The sequence below is a fragment of the Scyliorhinus torazame genome, chromosome 14 (assembly GCF_047496885.1).
Source record: "Scyliorhinus torazame isolate Kashiwa2021f chromosome 14, sScyTor2.1, whole genome shotgun sequence".
Classification (NCBI taxonomy): domain Eukaryota; kingdom Metazoa; phylum Chordata; class Chondrichthyes; order Carcharhiniformes; family Scyliorhinidae; genus Scyliorhinus; species Scyliorhinus torazame.
In genome coordinates this window covers 145,998,198-146,012,677 of record NC_092720.1, presented here as the reverse complement: position 1 = coordinate 146,012,677, position 14,480 = coordinate 145,998,198, and the positions used below count along the sequence as shown (strand labels likewise).

The following is a 14,480-nucleotide window of genomic DNA, read 5'->3' as shown; positions in this document are numbered from 1 at the left end:
GAGGGTAGTGCAGTAGACGTTGTCTACATGGACTTTAGCAAAGCCTTTGACAAGGTACCGCATGGTAGGTTGTTGCAGAAGGTTAAAGCTCACGGGATCCAGGGTGAGGTTGCCAATTGGATTCAAAATTGGCTGGACGACAGAAGACAGAGGGTGGTTGTAGAGGGTTGTTTTTCAAACTGGAGGCCTGTGACCAGTGGTGTGCCTCAGGGATCGGTGCTGGGTCCACTGTTATTTGTGATTTATATTAATGATTTGGATGAGAATTTAGGAGGCATGGTTAGTAAGTTTGCAGATGACACCAAGATTGGTGGCACAGTGGATAGTGAAGAAGGTTATCTAGGATTGCAACGGGATCTTGATCAATTAGGCCAGTGGGCCGACGAATGGCAGATGGAGTTTAATTTAGATAAATGTGAGGTGATGCATTTTGGCAGATCGAATCAGGCCAGGACCTACTCAGTTAATGGTATGGCGTTGGGGAGAGTTATAGAACAAAGAGATCTAGGAGTACAGGTTCATAGCTCCTTGAAGGTGGAGTCGCAGGTGGACAGGGTGGTGAAGAAGGCATTCGGCATGCTTGGTTTCATTGGTCAGAACATTGAATATAGGAGTTGGGACGTCTTGTTGAAGTTGTACAAGACATTGGTATGGCCACACTTGGAATACTGTGTGCAGTTCTGGTCACCCTATTATAGAAAGGATATTATTAAACTAGAAAGAGTGCAGAAAAGATTTACTAGGATGTTGCCGGGACTTGATGGTTTGAGTTATAAGGAGAGGCTGGATAGACTGGGACTTTTTTCCCTGGAGCGTAGGAGGCTTAGGGGTGATCTTATAGAGGTCTATAAAATAATGAGGGGCATAGATAAGGTAGATAGTCAACATCTTTTCCCAAAGGTAGGGGAGTCTAAAACTAGAGGGCATAGGTTTAAGGTGAGAGGGGAGAGATTCAGAAGGGCCCAGAGGGGCAATTTCTTCACTCAGAGGGTAGTGAGTGTCTGGAATGGGCTGCCAGAGGTAGTAGTAGAAGCGGGTACAATTGTGTCTTTCAAAAAGCATTTAGATGGTTACATGGGTAAGATGGGTATAGAGGGTTATGGGCCAAGTGTGGGCAACTGGGACTAGCTTAATGGTAAAAAACTGGGCGGCATGGACTGGTTGGGCCGAAGGGCCTGTTTCCATGCTGTAAACTTCTATGATTCTATGATTCTATGAAGCTCAGGTTGTCCCAATTGGGGGCATAACTATTCACCAAAATATCCAGAGTGTTCCCCAGTGAACCACAGACAATAATGTAGCGAGCATAGGGACCATCCATAATCTGGGAAGGAGTAAATTGTATTTTTCTGTGGATTAATATTGCCATGCCTCTGGCCCAACCATTAAAGCCTGAGTGAAAGATTTGTCCCACCCAATTTTTGCAAAGTCTCATCTGGTCCTTCACCCGCAAGTGGGTCCCCTGTAGGAACACAACACCCCGGACCAGTCCTTTCAAGGCAAAAATCCTTGCCTGCTTCACTGGTCCATTGAAACCCCTCACATTCCAGGTTATAAGGCGGAGAGAAGAACCTCGGCCGCCTCTCCCACTATGATCAGCCATTATATCCAGAATTCAGCAGGCAAGAAACTTCATAACGCTTTGGCGAGGAGACCCCACCAGCACAGAGGTCTGTTCCGGTCCTAACACTGGTCAAGTACAAATTAGTGGACAGCAGGGGCTGTTTAGCACAGGGCTAAATCGCTGGCTTTGAAAGCAGACCAAGGCAGGCCAGCAGCACGGTTCGATTCCCGTAACAGCCTCCCCGAACAGGCGCCGTAATGTGGCGACTAGGGGCTTTTCACAGTAACTTCATTTGAAGCCTACTTGTGACAATAAGCGATTTTCATTTCATTTTTCAACATCAGACTACCAACCATGCCCCCCTCACTTTTCCTATCCACCCCTAACCCTGCAATCCCCAACAAAGACATCAAATTTATATAAAACCTAAACACTCTCACACTAAAATCTAAGCTCCCCTTGACAAATATTTGTGTGTGGGAGCTGCAGAATACCCACACTTACGACTTCCTTTCTCTCGGCCCATTTCTAGCTACAGCTCTCCAACCGACCCTGATAAAAGTTAAGAAACCTCATTAACATTATTCAAAAACAAAAATTTCACTTATAATGATTCCCTGGTAACAATCGCACTATAAGAACAAAAAATATTAGACTAGCATAATGAGAAAAAAACGGGAACACTTCAACAGTAAGAACAGTGTAAATCAGCCAAATAAACAACAATGATATAACTTCCGAACATACAGCAATTTAACCTATAAGCTACAAAGAGAGAGATTTACACAGAATTCAAACCCAGCTTCTTAACAAAGGTGTTTGCCTTGTATTGGGAGTCCCTCGACCGAAACTCGAAGACGGGCTGGGAAATGTAGCCCAAACAGAATACCTTTCTTGAATAGGGCAGATTTTGCCCCATTAAATGCTGCTCTTTTCTTTGTTAATTCAGCGCTAATGTCCTGGTAAAGCCGGATTTTGTGCCCCCCCACACCCCCCCCCATTTAACATCATGTTGCTTCCTGGCCCATCACGGGACCTGCTCTTTTTCTTTGAAGTTATGGAACCTTCAGGTCATTGCTCGAGGGGTTCCTCTGCACAAGGTCTTGGTGGCAGTACACGATGAGCCCGCTCTAGCTCCGGGTGGGACTTCAGCACCATTTTAAATAACATGCTGGCGATGAATTATGTGGGAGTTTACTTTATTCTTCAGAAACTTATTCACATCCAGAACCGAGCACAGTTTTCCCAGCTCTGTGATCCGCTCACTGTGATCGATGACGACCACCTCCATAGTCTGGACCATATTACCCCACACTTCCATTTTTTTATCCATCCCCTCCAACTTGCTCGAGATTTGACTTAGGGACTCATCCACTGGCCTTTTTATTTCTCCGGCCAGGTCCCTAAGATGCTTTTTCAACTCAGCCGTCACAATGCAGCTGATGTCTTCAACTGATGGCCACGCGGTCACCTGGGGGAGGGGGGGGGGGGTGGAGGGGGGTAGGAGCCCACTGCTGCCACCATTTGACGACTCCAACAAAGTCTCAGAGTCTGAGGAGCACATTTGGCTGCCCCCTCTCTTTATGTTAATTTTGGGCCTATTAAGCTGCTGTATGTTTCTCCTCGTCTTCAGTTTAAATTTTTTCCCAGCTAGCGCTGCCTACGATGCACTTTGCGAGTCGGGTCAGAGTGTCTCCTGGTGCATGTCCTCTGCTCACATCCGCCACTGGATGTTCCAAACAATAACTCTTAACTGGACGCAAACAACAAGAAGCCCCAAAACAACCCTTCAATCCAAGGAATAATACCCCCCCCCAACACACAAATTCGTCCCTCCCCCCCCTTTTTATACCCTCCCTCCCCCACCCCCTCTAACAGTGACCAACTCTCTGAAATACAATGGAAATGGCCGCCATCTCCAGCAGAACTCTTCAATCTTCTGGTCTTCTGAGACAATCATACCAGTGCCAGCTCTTCGTTAGATGAATTTCACTCACATGCTCTTTCTCCATATTCTCAGAGGGAAAGACCATTGATGTGACCACATCTGGAGCATTGAGCACAATACTGGTTCCCTCTTTTAAGGAAAGATGTAAATACCTTTGAAGCAGTTCAAACTAGACTAATACCAGAAATGGGTGGGTTGTCTGATGAAGGACGGTTGGAGAGGTTAGGTTTATATCCACTAGAGCTTAGAAGACTAAGAGGTGACTTGATTGAAACCTTTACGATCCTGAGGGATATTTGACAGGCTGGATGTGGACAGGATATTTCCTCTTGTGGGATAATCTAGAACTAGGGTTCACAGATTAAAAATAAGGGATTGATCATATATAACGAAGATAAAGAGAATTTTTCTCTCTGAGGGTGGTGGGTCTCTGGAGCTCTCTGCCTCAAAAGGCGGTGGAAGCAGAATCTCTGAATATTTTTAAGGCAGAGCTGGATAGATTCTTGATTATGAAGGGGGTGAAAGGTTATCGGGGGTAGACAGGAATTTGGGATTGAGGTTACAATCAGATCAACCCTGATCAAATTGCGGAGCAGACCCGAGGGGCTCCTAGTTTGTATTTTCATTTACTCTCATTTGCCTGTCCAGCTGATGTTTTACTTCACAAATATAAATCTTTATTTTCAAATAAACGTGTCCTCCACAGGAATGCTGGCCTAAAGCTGCTGATTCCAGGATCAACTGGGTCATTGGTTGAGCAGCAGTTGAAAGTCACCTGATAGTAATTTTATTCTCCATTTGTTTTCCAGGGTCCAGGCCTTTACTATGTGGATGAGAATGGAGTGAGACTTTCTGGTAGCATGTTTTCCACTGGATCAGGCTATGGATACGCATATGGTGTTATGGACAGCGGATATAAATATGATCTGACAGTGAAGGAGGCTTATAATCTGGCCCAGCGTGCTATTTACCATGCCACCCATCGGGATGCTTATTCTGGAGGCACAGTTAACAGTGAGCAGTATATTTCTGAATTACATTATCATACAGTGAACTCTAAATTGAATAATGGAATTGTACAGCTAGGAGAACGTCTGGTTGGGGAAGTTAAAAATAAATTGCAGCTGATGAGCAGATAGAAGTAGAGGTGAGGCACAAACTGGGAGTGCAGGACAGTACTGGAGAAGTTGTTCTATAATAGATGGGAGCAGTCTAAGGAGGACTATCAGGGATAGAAAGATAGGATGCCGGACTGTCTGGCCTTTCCCACCAGCGGGATCCTCTGGTCCTGCCAAAGCTGACCCTCTGCGGCGGTCTCCCCAGCAACAGGACGGGCGCGCCACGTAAAATGCTGTAGACATCGGCGGGACTGAAAGACACCGCTGGTGGCCAAGCCGAACTGACTCTGCTGCGGGATGGGCGTGTGGAAAATCGCACCCAGGATTACAAATTACGTACACAAACTGCCAAAGTGTGCTGAATAAGGTTGGTGAGCTCCAAGTACAAATAGCGATCTGGGAATGTGATGCAGTGCCAATAACATAAACATGCCATAAAAAGTGGTGAGGACTGGGAGCTTAATGGAGAAGATTATGGTGTGTTCAGAGAAGATAGGGAAGGAGAAAAGGGGAAGTGGAGTTTGCAGTATTGAGTAATAATAATCTTTATAGGGCAGCACGGTGGCACAGTGGGTTAGCTCTGATGCCTCATGGCGCCGAGGTCCCAGGTTCGATCCCGACTCTGGGTCACTGTCCGTGTGGAGTTTGCACATTTTCCCCGTGTTTGCGTGGGTTTCCCCACATCCCAAAAGATGTGCAGGCTAGGTGGATTGGCCAAGCTAAACTGCACCTTAATTGGAAAAAAAAATGAATTGGGTACTCTGAATTTATAAAATAATAATAATAATAATCTTTATTATTGTCACAAGTAGGCTTACATTAACACTGCAATGAAGTTACTATGAAAAGCCCCTCGTCGCCACATTCTGGCGCCTGTTCGGGTACACAGAGGGATAATTCAGAATGTCCAAATTACCTAACAGCACGTCTTTCGGGACTTGTGGGAGGAAACCGGAGCACCCGGAGGAAACCCACACAGACACGGGGCGAACATGCAGACTCCACACAGACAGTGACCCAAGCTGGGAATCAAACCTGGGACCCTGGCCCTGAGAAGCAACAGTACTACCCACTATGCTACCGTTAGGAAAGGCAGTGTGGTATTAGAAAGAGGGTGCAAAGACAGAATCCTATTGGTTACAGCTGAGAAGCAAAAAAATGGACTGCTCACAGTGCTCAGGGTATTCTAACAGTCTCCAACTAGTGAGAGAGAAATAGGAGCAAATCTGCTGGGAAACCTGAGATATGCAACAACTGTGGAGTGGTGATATTGGGAGATTTTAATGACCCAAATATGGTCTGAGAGAATGTCTGTGGGGAAACGTGGATAAGAATGATCATCATATCATAAGGTTTAGATTAGAAAAATCTAAAGTCAAACTTCTACATGGGAAGAGGGTGAACCTCAATGGGATCAGAGTGGATCGAGCTAAGGAAAAATGGAACCGAACTTTAACAGGAAAATGTGTAAAGGAACAATGAATGATCTTTAATGAAGAAGTGTTTCAGGTACAGGCTCGATACATTCCAACAAGAAAGCCAGGGGGTACCAAAGGCGGCGCTCCTTGGATGATGAGGTAGTTTAAGAATATAATGAAACAAAAATAAAGGGGTTGTGACTCAGGTCAGATGAATTCTTCAAACAAGAACCAGGTCAAACATAATGAAGGTGACAGGGGAAGTGAAGAGGAAAATAAGCTGGCAAAGGGACAACCTGAGGATAGAATGACAGTTGACATAAAAAGGAACCTCAACCTCTCCTAGCATGTGAATAGTAAGTGTGCTCAAAGGTTTTGAAAATTTAATTTTCCAGGTTTCAACAAACTGGATTTTGAAATTTAAATTGAGGCAGAACAAACTACTTAAAAATGCACGACCACCTTCCAAGGGGTTTGGAGAGGTTTGAGTTAATTAAAGAGAGTCAGCACAAATTTGTAAAAGACGAATCCTGTTTGATTAATCAAGTTGAATGTTTTGATGAAGGAACAGAGAAGTTTGATGAAGGATTGGGCTCAGTTTCATAAGTTAAACTTACAAGTCTGGTGGGTAGGGTTAAGGCTGACCTACAGAGATGGGATAGCCTCACTCTGACCTTGACAGGCCGGTGCAGTCCGTGAAGATAAACATTTTGCCATGGTTTCTGTTCCTATTCCAATGGCTACCGTTTTTTTTGCAGGGGTGGAAAGTCTACTTTCATCCTTAATTTGGGCAAGTAAGGTAGCTAGGATTCAGCGAACGGTCCGGCAGAGGGACGGGCAGTCGGGAGGCCTGGCGTTGCCAAGCTTGATCCACTAGTATTGGAGAAGGTGTTGGGTTGGTTTGGGGACCAGGAGGCAGTGTGGGTGAGGATGGAGTTGGGAACCTATAGGGGGACGAAGTTGTGGACACTGCCGTTCTCCCCAGGGAAGTATCCAGGTAACCCAGTAGTGGTTGTAACTTTGAAAATTTGGCATCAATTTAAATTCGGAAGGATGTGGAAATGGGCACCGATTTGTGACAAGCATATATTTGAGCCGGCAAGACTGAATGGCAAGTTTCAAGGGGGTAGAGGGCATGGGGACTTGTTTCTGGAGGGGGGGGTTCCCGAGCCTGGAGGAGCTGTCAGAAACTTTGGGTTTCACGGACAAAAAGCTTTAGATATCTTCAGGTGGGAGACTTTGCGGGGAAGGTTTTCCTGTCGTTTCCGGTAGCGCTGCCATCCTCATTGTTGGAAATGGTTTTGACACTGGGGGATGGAAGAAGGAAGCACCTCAGGAATTTACGGGTGGATATTATAGGAAGACGTTGCATCTTGGAAGGGGTTAAGGTCAAGTGGGAGAGGAGTTGGGGGTGGGATTTGTTGTGCTTTTCTTCTCTTACTCTTTTACTCTGTCTTTTCTGTGTCTCTGTTTCAATTATGGCAATCAGTGAGTTTGCACTTCTTTCTATGTTATGTATTCTAATGCTTAGAGTCGCCAGGTATCGATGGGCCGGATGGGATTTATCCTAGGATTCTCTGGGAAGCTAGGGAGGAGATTGCTGAGCCTTTGGCTTTGATCTTTAAGTCATCTTTGTCTACAGGAATAGTGCCAGAAGACTGGAGGATAGCAAATGTTGTCCCCTGTTCAAGAAGGGGAGTAGAGACAACCCCGGTAACTATAGACCAGTGAGCCTTACTTCTGCTGTGGGCAAAATCTTGGAAAGGTTTATAAGAGATAGGGTGTATAATCATCTGGAAAGGAATAGTTTGATTAGAGATAGTCAACACGGTTTTGTGAAGGGTAGTTCGTGCCTCACAAACCTTGTTGAGTTCTTTGAGAAGGTGACCAAACAGGTGGATGAGGGTAAAGCAGTTGATGTGATGTAAATGGATTTCAGTAAAGCATTTGATAAGGTTCCCCACGGTAGGCTACTGCAGAAAATACCATGGGATTCAGGGTGATTTAGCAGTTTGGATCAGAAATTGGCTAGCTGGAAGAAGACAAAGGATGGTGGTTGATGGGAAATGTTCAGACTGGTGTACCACAAGGATCTGTTTTGGGGCCACTGCTGTTTGTCATTTTTATAAATGACCTGGAGGAGGGCATGGAAGGATGGGTGAGTAAATTTGCAGATGACACTAAAGTCGGTGGAGTTGTGGACAGTGCGGAAGGATGTTACAAGTTACAGAGGGACACAGCTGCAGGGCTGGGCTGAGAGGTGGCAAATGGAGTTTAATGCAGAAAAGTGTGAGGTGATTCATTTTGGAAGGAATAACAGGAAGACAGTGTACTGGGCTAATGGTAAGATTCCTGGCAGTGTGGATGAGCAGAGAGATCTCGGTGTCCATGTACATAGATCCCTGAAAGTTGCCACCCAGGTTGAGAGTGTTGTTAAGAAGGCGTACGGTGTGTTAGTTTTTATTGGTAGAGGGATTGAGTTTCGGAACCATGAGGTCATGTTGCAGCTTTACAAAACTCTGGTGCGGCCGCATTTGGAGTATTGCGTGCATTCTGGTCGCCGCATTATAGGAAGGATGTGGAAGCATTGGAAAGGGTGCAGAGGAGATTTACCAGAATGTTGCCTGGTATGGAGGGAAGATCTTATGAGGAAAGGCTGAGGACTTGAGGCTGTTTTTAGAAGAAGGTTAAGAGGTGACTTAATTGAGGCATACAAGATGATCAGAGGATTGGATAGGGTGGACAGTGAGAGCCTTTTTCCTCGGATGTGATATTTAGCACGAGGGGACATAGCTTTAAATTGAGGGGAGATAGATATAAGACAGATGCCAGAGGTAGGTTCTTTACTCAGAGAGTAGTAAGGGTGTGGAATGCCCTGCCTGCAACAGTGGTAGACTCGCCAACACTAAGGGCATTCAAATGGTCATTGGATAGACATAAGGACGATAAGGGAATAGTGTAGATGGGCTTGAGAGTGGTTTCACAGGTCGGCGCAACATCGAGGGCCGAAGGGCCTGTACTGCGCTGTAATGTTCTATGTTCTAATGATACCACTACAAGGTTCAACCGGCTATCGATCAAAGAGCCAAACACCAGTTAATTAGTTCAAGGTCAAGGGTACTTTATTTACACACAATTAGTCATGCAACATAAACACTACTAGTTAACTACACCTATCAACAAAGACAACCTGTACTTAACTTCGGGTACCCGGCTTAGGTCAGAGAAACACTGGCCGCTGTTCAATTCTGGATTTTCTCGAGATCTTCTCAGCTAGGCTCATCCGTCTGGTAGTGAGCGTTGAACTTGGACTTGCTTCTGGTGTTGCTGCAATTGGACAAAGAACAACAAAGAACAAAGAAATGTACAGCACAGGAACAGGCCCTTCGGCCCTCCAAGCCCGTGCCGACCATGCTGCCCGACTAAACTACAATCTTCTACACTTCCTGGGTCCGTATCCCTCTATTCCCATCCTATTCATGTATTTGTCAAGATGCCCCTTAAATGTCCCTATCGTCCCTGCTTCCACCACCTCCTCCGGTAGCGTGTTCCAGGCACCCACTACCCTCTGTGTAAAAAACTTGCCTCGTACATCTACTCTAAACCTTGCCCCTCTCACCTTAAACCTATGCCCCCTAGTAATTGACCCCTCTACCCTGGGGAAAAGCCTCTGACTATCCACTCTGTCTATGCCCCTCATAATTTTGTAGACCTCTATCAGGTCTCCCCTCAACCTCCTTCGTTCCAGTGAGAACAAACCAAGTTTATTCAACCGCTCCTCATAGTTCATGCCCTCCATACCAGGCAACATTCTGGTAAATCTCTTCTGCACCCGCTCTAAAGCCTCCACATCCTTCTGGTAGTGTGGTGACCAGAATTGAACACTATACTCCAAGTGTGGCCTAACTAAGGTTCTATACAGCTGCAACATGACTTGCTAATTCTTATACTCAATGCCCCGGCCAATGAAGGCAAGCATGCCGTATGCCTTCTTGACTACCTTCTCCACCTGTGTTGCCCCTTTCAATGACCTGTGGACCTGTACTCCTAGATCTCTTTGACTTTTAATACTCTTGAGGGTTCTACTATTCACTGTATATTCCCTACCTGCATTAGACCTTCCAAAATGCATTACCTCACATTTGTCCGGATTAAACTCCATCTGCCATCTCTCCGCCCAAGTCTCCAAACAATCTAAATCCTGCTGTATCCTCTGACAGTCCTCATCGCTATCCGCAATTCCACCAACCTTTGTGTCGTCTGCAAACTTACTAATCAGACCAGTTACATTTTCCTCCAAATCATTTATATATACTACAAAGAGCAAAGGTCCCAGCACTGAGCCCTGTGGTCACAGCCCTCCAATTAGAAAAGCATCCTTCCATTGGTCATTTCAGGAATTAACATTGGTGGGAGGATCGAAAGCCAGTGGGCCGGAGAATCGCCGGGGGGGGGCCCAGCAACCGGCGCGGCGCGATTCCCACCCCCGCCGAATATCCGGTGCCGGAGAATTTGGCAACCGGCAGGGGCGGGATTCACACCAGCCCCCGGCAATTCTCCGGGGGGGGGTCAGAGAATCCCGCCCCGGAGATGGCCGTGACCGCCGTACCAGGTCCAAGATGGGACGAATATGTGGCGGACTATTCTTCTTATACTTGGGGGTTTTCGCGCTCTTTTGGGCGGTCCTTCAGTTTGGGCTCCACAAATTGGGTGACCCCTGGGGCGGGATTCTCCGACCCCCCGCCGGGTCGGAGAATTGCCGGGGGCTGGCGTGAATCCCGCCCCTGCCGGTTGCCAAATTCTCCGGTACCGGATATTCGGCGGGGGTGGGAATCGCGCCGCGCCGGTTGCTGGGCCCCCCCCCCCGGCGATTCTGCGGCCCACTGGCTTTCGATCCTCCCACCAATGTTAATTCCTGAAATGACACCTGTGCTCACTTGCACAGCAAGTTCCTTTTTGTGAGTTTGTCATGAAACTAAAGTTGCAGGACTGAAATTTGTTGCTTTTGTAGTCTGAGAAATAACTGTGCCTTGTTTTGTTTCACAGTGTACCACATGAGAGAAAATGGGTGGATCAAAGTGTCTCAGGAGGATGTTGGTGATCTGCACCACAGGTATGCTGCAGAGGCACAATGAGCTGAAGAAGATATCTCTTCAATCAAATCGAAACCAAGACCAGCAATGGAATAGTTACCAAATAATTTCACTGTCTCAGGAAGGGGAGTGAATGATTTTCAATTTTCGATTTCTTAAAGTGCCCTCCTCTTTGTGAATTTAAAATAAATATAATGCTTCTATAAACATCATTGGAGTATGCAATTACAGTTTTCTTAGTTCACAGTAAGATGGTAAAATGTCGATGTTTACTCTCTCCAGAAACTTTGGGGCGATTCTCGCGCCGGGCCGGAGAATCGGCGCAACCGCGCCCCGACGCTCCGAGGTGCGGAGAATCGGCGCCATTTGCGCCGCCGCGTCTGACGCGGCGCGGGCCGCTGGAATCGGCAGGGGCGCCGATTCTCCGGCCCGGATGGGCCAAGCGGCCGCGCAGATACGACAGACTCCCGCCAGCGCCGTTCAGCTCTGGTCGCTGCCGGCGGCAACTCTGCGCGAAGGGCCGGGGGGCGGCCAGTGGGGGGGATGGGGGGGGGGTCTCCGTCCCCGGGGGGGGCCTCTGATGGGGTCTGGCCCGCGATCGGGGCCCACCAATCAGCGGGCTGGCCTCTCCTCCTCCCCCCCCCCCCCGGGCCTACTTTCCTGCGTGGCTGGCACCTGAACACCGACACCATGTTGCGTCGGGGCCAGCGCGCAGAAGAAGTCCCCCCGCGCATGCGCAGGTTGGCACGGCCCAACTGCGCATGCGCGGGTTGGCACGGTGCCCATTTGGTGCCAGGAAGGGAGGCTGAAGCGACGTGAACCACTCCAGCTGGCCCCCTGTGGGGGACAGAATAGGTCATACCCGGGCCCGGTTCACGCCGTTGTGAAACGCGACGGCTTTCATGACGGGGCGAACACTTGGGCTCCATTTGGGAGAATCGCCCCCCCCCGTGTACCTGCACAAAAGTATTCACATCCTAAACTATTGCAAAGACAGGGGAGTTCGACCTCAGTCACCATCACAAAAGGAGAGGTGATGGTTCAGCGGTATTATCACTGAACTAATAATCCAGAGACCCAGGGTAATGCTCTGGGAACCCGGCTACGAATTTGAATTCGACAATAAAAATCAAGAATTAAAAGCTTAATGCCGACCATGAAACCGTTGTCAATTGTTTTAAAAACGCTTCTAGTTCACTAATGTTCTTTACAAAGAACAAAGAACAAAGAAATGTACAGCACAGGAACAGGCCCTTCGGCCCTCCAAGCCCGCGCCGACCATACTGCCCGACTAAACTACAATCTTCTACACTTCCTGGGTCCGTATCCTTCTATTCCCATCCTATTCATATATTTGTCAAGATGCCCCTTAAATGTCCCTATCGTCCCTGCTTCCACTACCTCCTCCGGTAGCGAGTTCCAGGCACCCACTACCCTCTGCGTAAAAAACTTGCCTCGTACATCTACTCTAAACCTTGCCCCTCTCACCTTAAACCTATGCCCCCTAGTAATTGACCCCTCTACCCTGGGGAAAAGCCTCTGACTATCCACTCTGTCTATGCCCCTCATAATTTTGTAGACCTCTATCAGGTCGCCCCTCAACCTCCTTCGTTCCAGAGAGAACAAACCGAGTTTATTCAATCGCTCCTCATAGCTTATGCCCTCCATACCAGGCAACATTCTGGTAAATCTCTTCTGCACCCTCTCTAAAGCCTCCACATCCTTCTGGTAGTGTGGCGACCAGAATTGAACACTATACTCCAAGTGTGGCCTAACTAAGGTTCTATACAGCTGCAACATGACTTGCCAATTCTTATACTCAATGCCCCGTCCAATGAAGGCAAGCATGCCGTATGCCTTCTTGACTACCTTCTCCACCTGTGTTGCCCCTTTCAATGACCTGTGGACCTGTACTCCTAGATCTCTTTGACTTTCAATACTCTTGAGGGTTCTACCATTCACTGTATATTCCCTACCTGCATTAGCCCTTCCAAAATGCATTACCTCACATTTGTCCGGATTAAACTCCATCTGCCATCTCTCCGCCCAAGTCTCCAGACAATCTAAATCCTGCTGTATCCTCAGACAGTCCTCATCGCTATCCGCAATTCCACCAACCTTTGTGTCGTCTGCAAACTTACTAATCAGACCAGTTACATTTTCCTCCAAATCATTTATATATACTACAAACAGCAAAGGTCCCAGCACTGATCCCTGTGGAACACCACTGGTCACAGCCCTCCAATTAGAAAAGCATCCCTCCATTGCTACCCTCTGCCTTCTATGGCCTAGCCAGTTCTGAATCCACCTTGCCAGCTCACCCCTGATCCCGTGTGACTTCACCTTTTGTACTAGTCTACCATGAGGGACCTTGTCAAAGGCCTTACTGAAGTCCATGTAGACAACATCCACTGCCCTACCTGCATCAATCATCTTAGTGACCTCCTCGAAAAACTCTATCAAGTTAGTGAGACACGACCTCCCCTTCACAAAACCGTGCTGCCTCTCACTAATACGTCCATTTGCTTCCAAATGGGAGTAGATCCTGTCTCGAAGAATTCTCTCCAGTAATTTCCCTACCACTGAAGTAAGGCTCACCGGCCTGTAGTTCCCGGGATTATCCTTGCTACCCTTCTTAAACAGAGGAACAACATTGGCTATTCTCCAGTCCTCCGGGACATCCCCTGAAGACAGCGAGGATCCAAAGATTTCTGTCAAGGCCTCAGCAATTTCCTCTCCAGCCTCCTTCAGTATTCTGGGGTAGATCCCATCAGGCCCTGGGGACTTATCTACCTTAATATTTTTTAAGACACCCAACACCTCGTCTTTTTGGATCACAATGTGACCCAGGCTATCTACACCCCCTTCTCCAGACTCAACATATACCAATTCCTTCTCTTTGGTGAATACTGATGCAAAGTATTCATTTAGTACCTCGCCCATTTCCTCTGGCTCCACACATAGATTCCCTTGCCGATCCTTCAGTGGGCCAACCCTTTCCCTGGCTACCCTCTTGCTTTTTATGTACGTGTAAAAAGCCTTGGGATTTTCCTTAACCCTATTTGCCAATGACTTTTCATGACCCCTTCTAGCCCTCCTGACTCCTTGCTTAAGTTCCTTCCTACTTTCCTTATATGCCACACAGGACATTTAGGGAAAGAAACCTGCTGTCCTTTCCTAGTCTGGCCTACATGTGACTCCAGACCCACAGCAATGTGACTCTGAAATTCCCTCAGAAACGGCCCAGCAAGCCACTCAGTTCAAAGGCAATTAGGGACGGCTATGTAGGGAGCTTGCTATGCTCATATTGGCGGCCACATTTCCTACATTACAACAGTG

At 47.4% G+C, this 14,480-nt stretch overlaps 1 protein-coding gene across 2 annotated transcripts in view; it reads left to right on the top strand.

Annotated features, from left to right (window-relative positions):
* LOC140390085 (proteasome subunit beta type-8-like) overlaps positions 1-11,348 on the top strand; it is a 72,901-nt gene extending 61,553 nt beyond the window's left edge. For both annotated transcript variants that reach the window (XM_072474983.1, XM_072474984.1), the window contains 2 exons: positions 4,322-4,526; positions 11,095-11,348. In XM_072474983.1, the coding sequence (XP_072331084.1) occupies positions 4,322-4,526; positions 11,095-11,183 (294 nt within the window). In that variant the 3' untranslated portion in view covers positions 11,184-11,348. The remainder of the gene's footprint in view (positions 1-4,321; positions 4,527-11,094) is intronic.
* Positions 11,349-14,480: the final 3,132 nt, after the last annotated feature.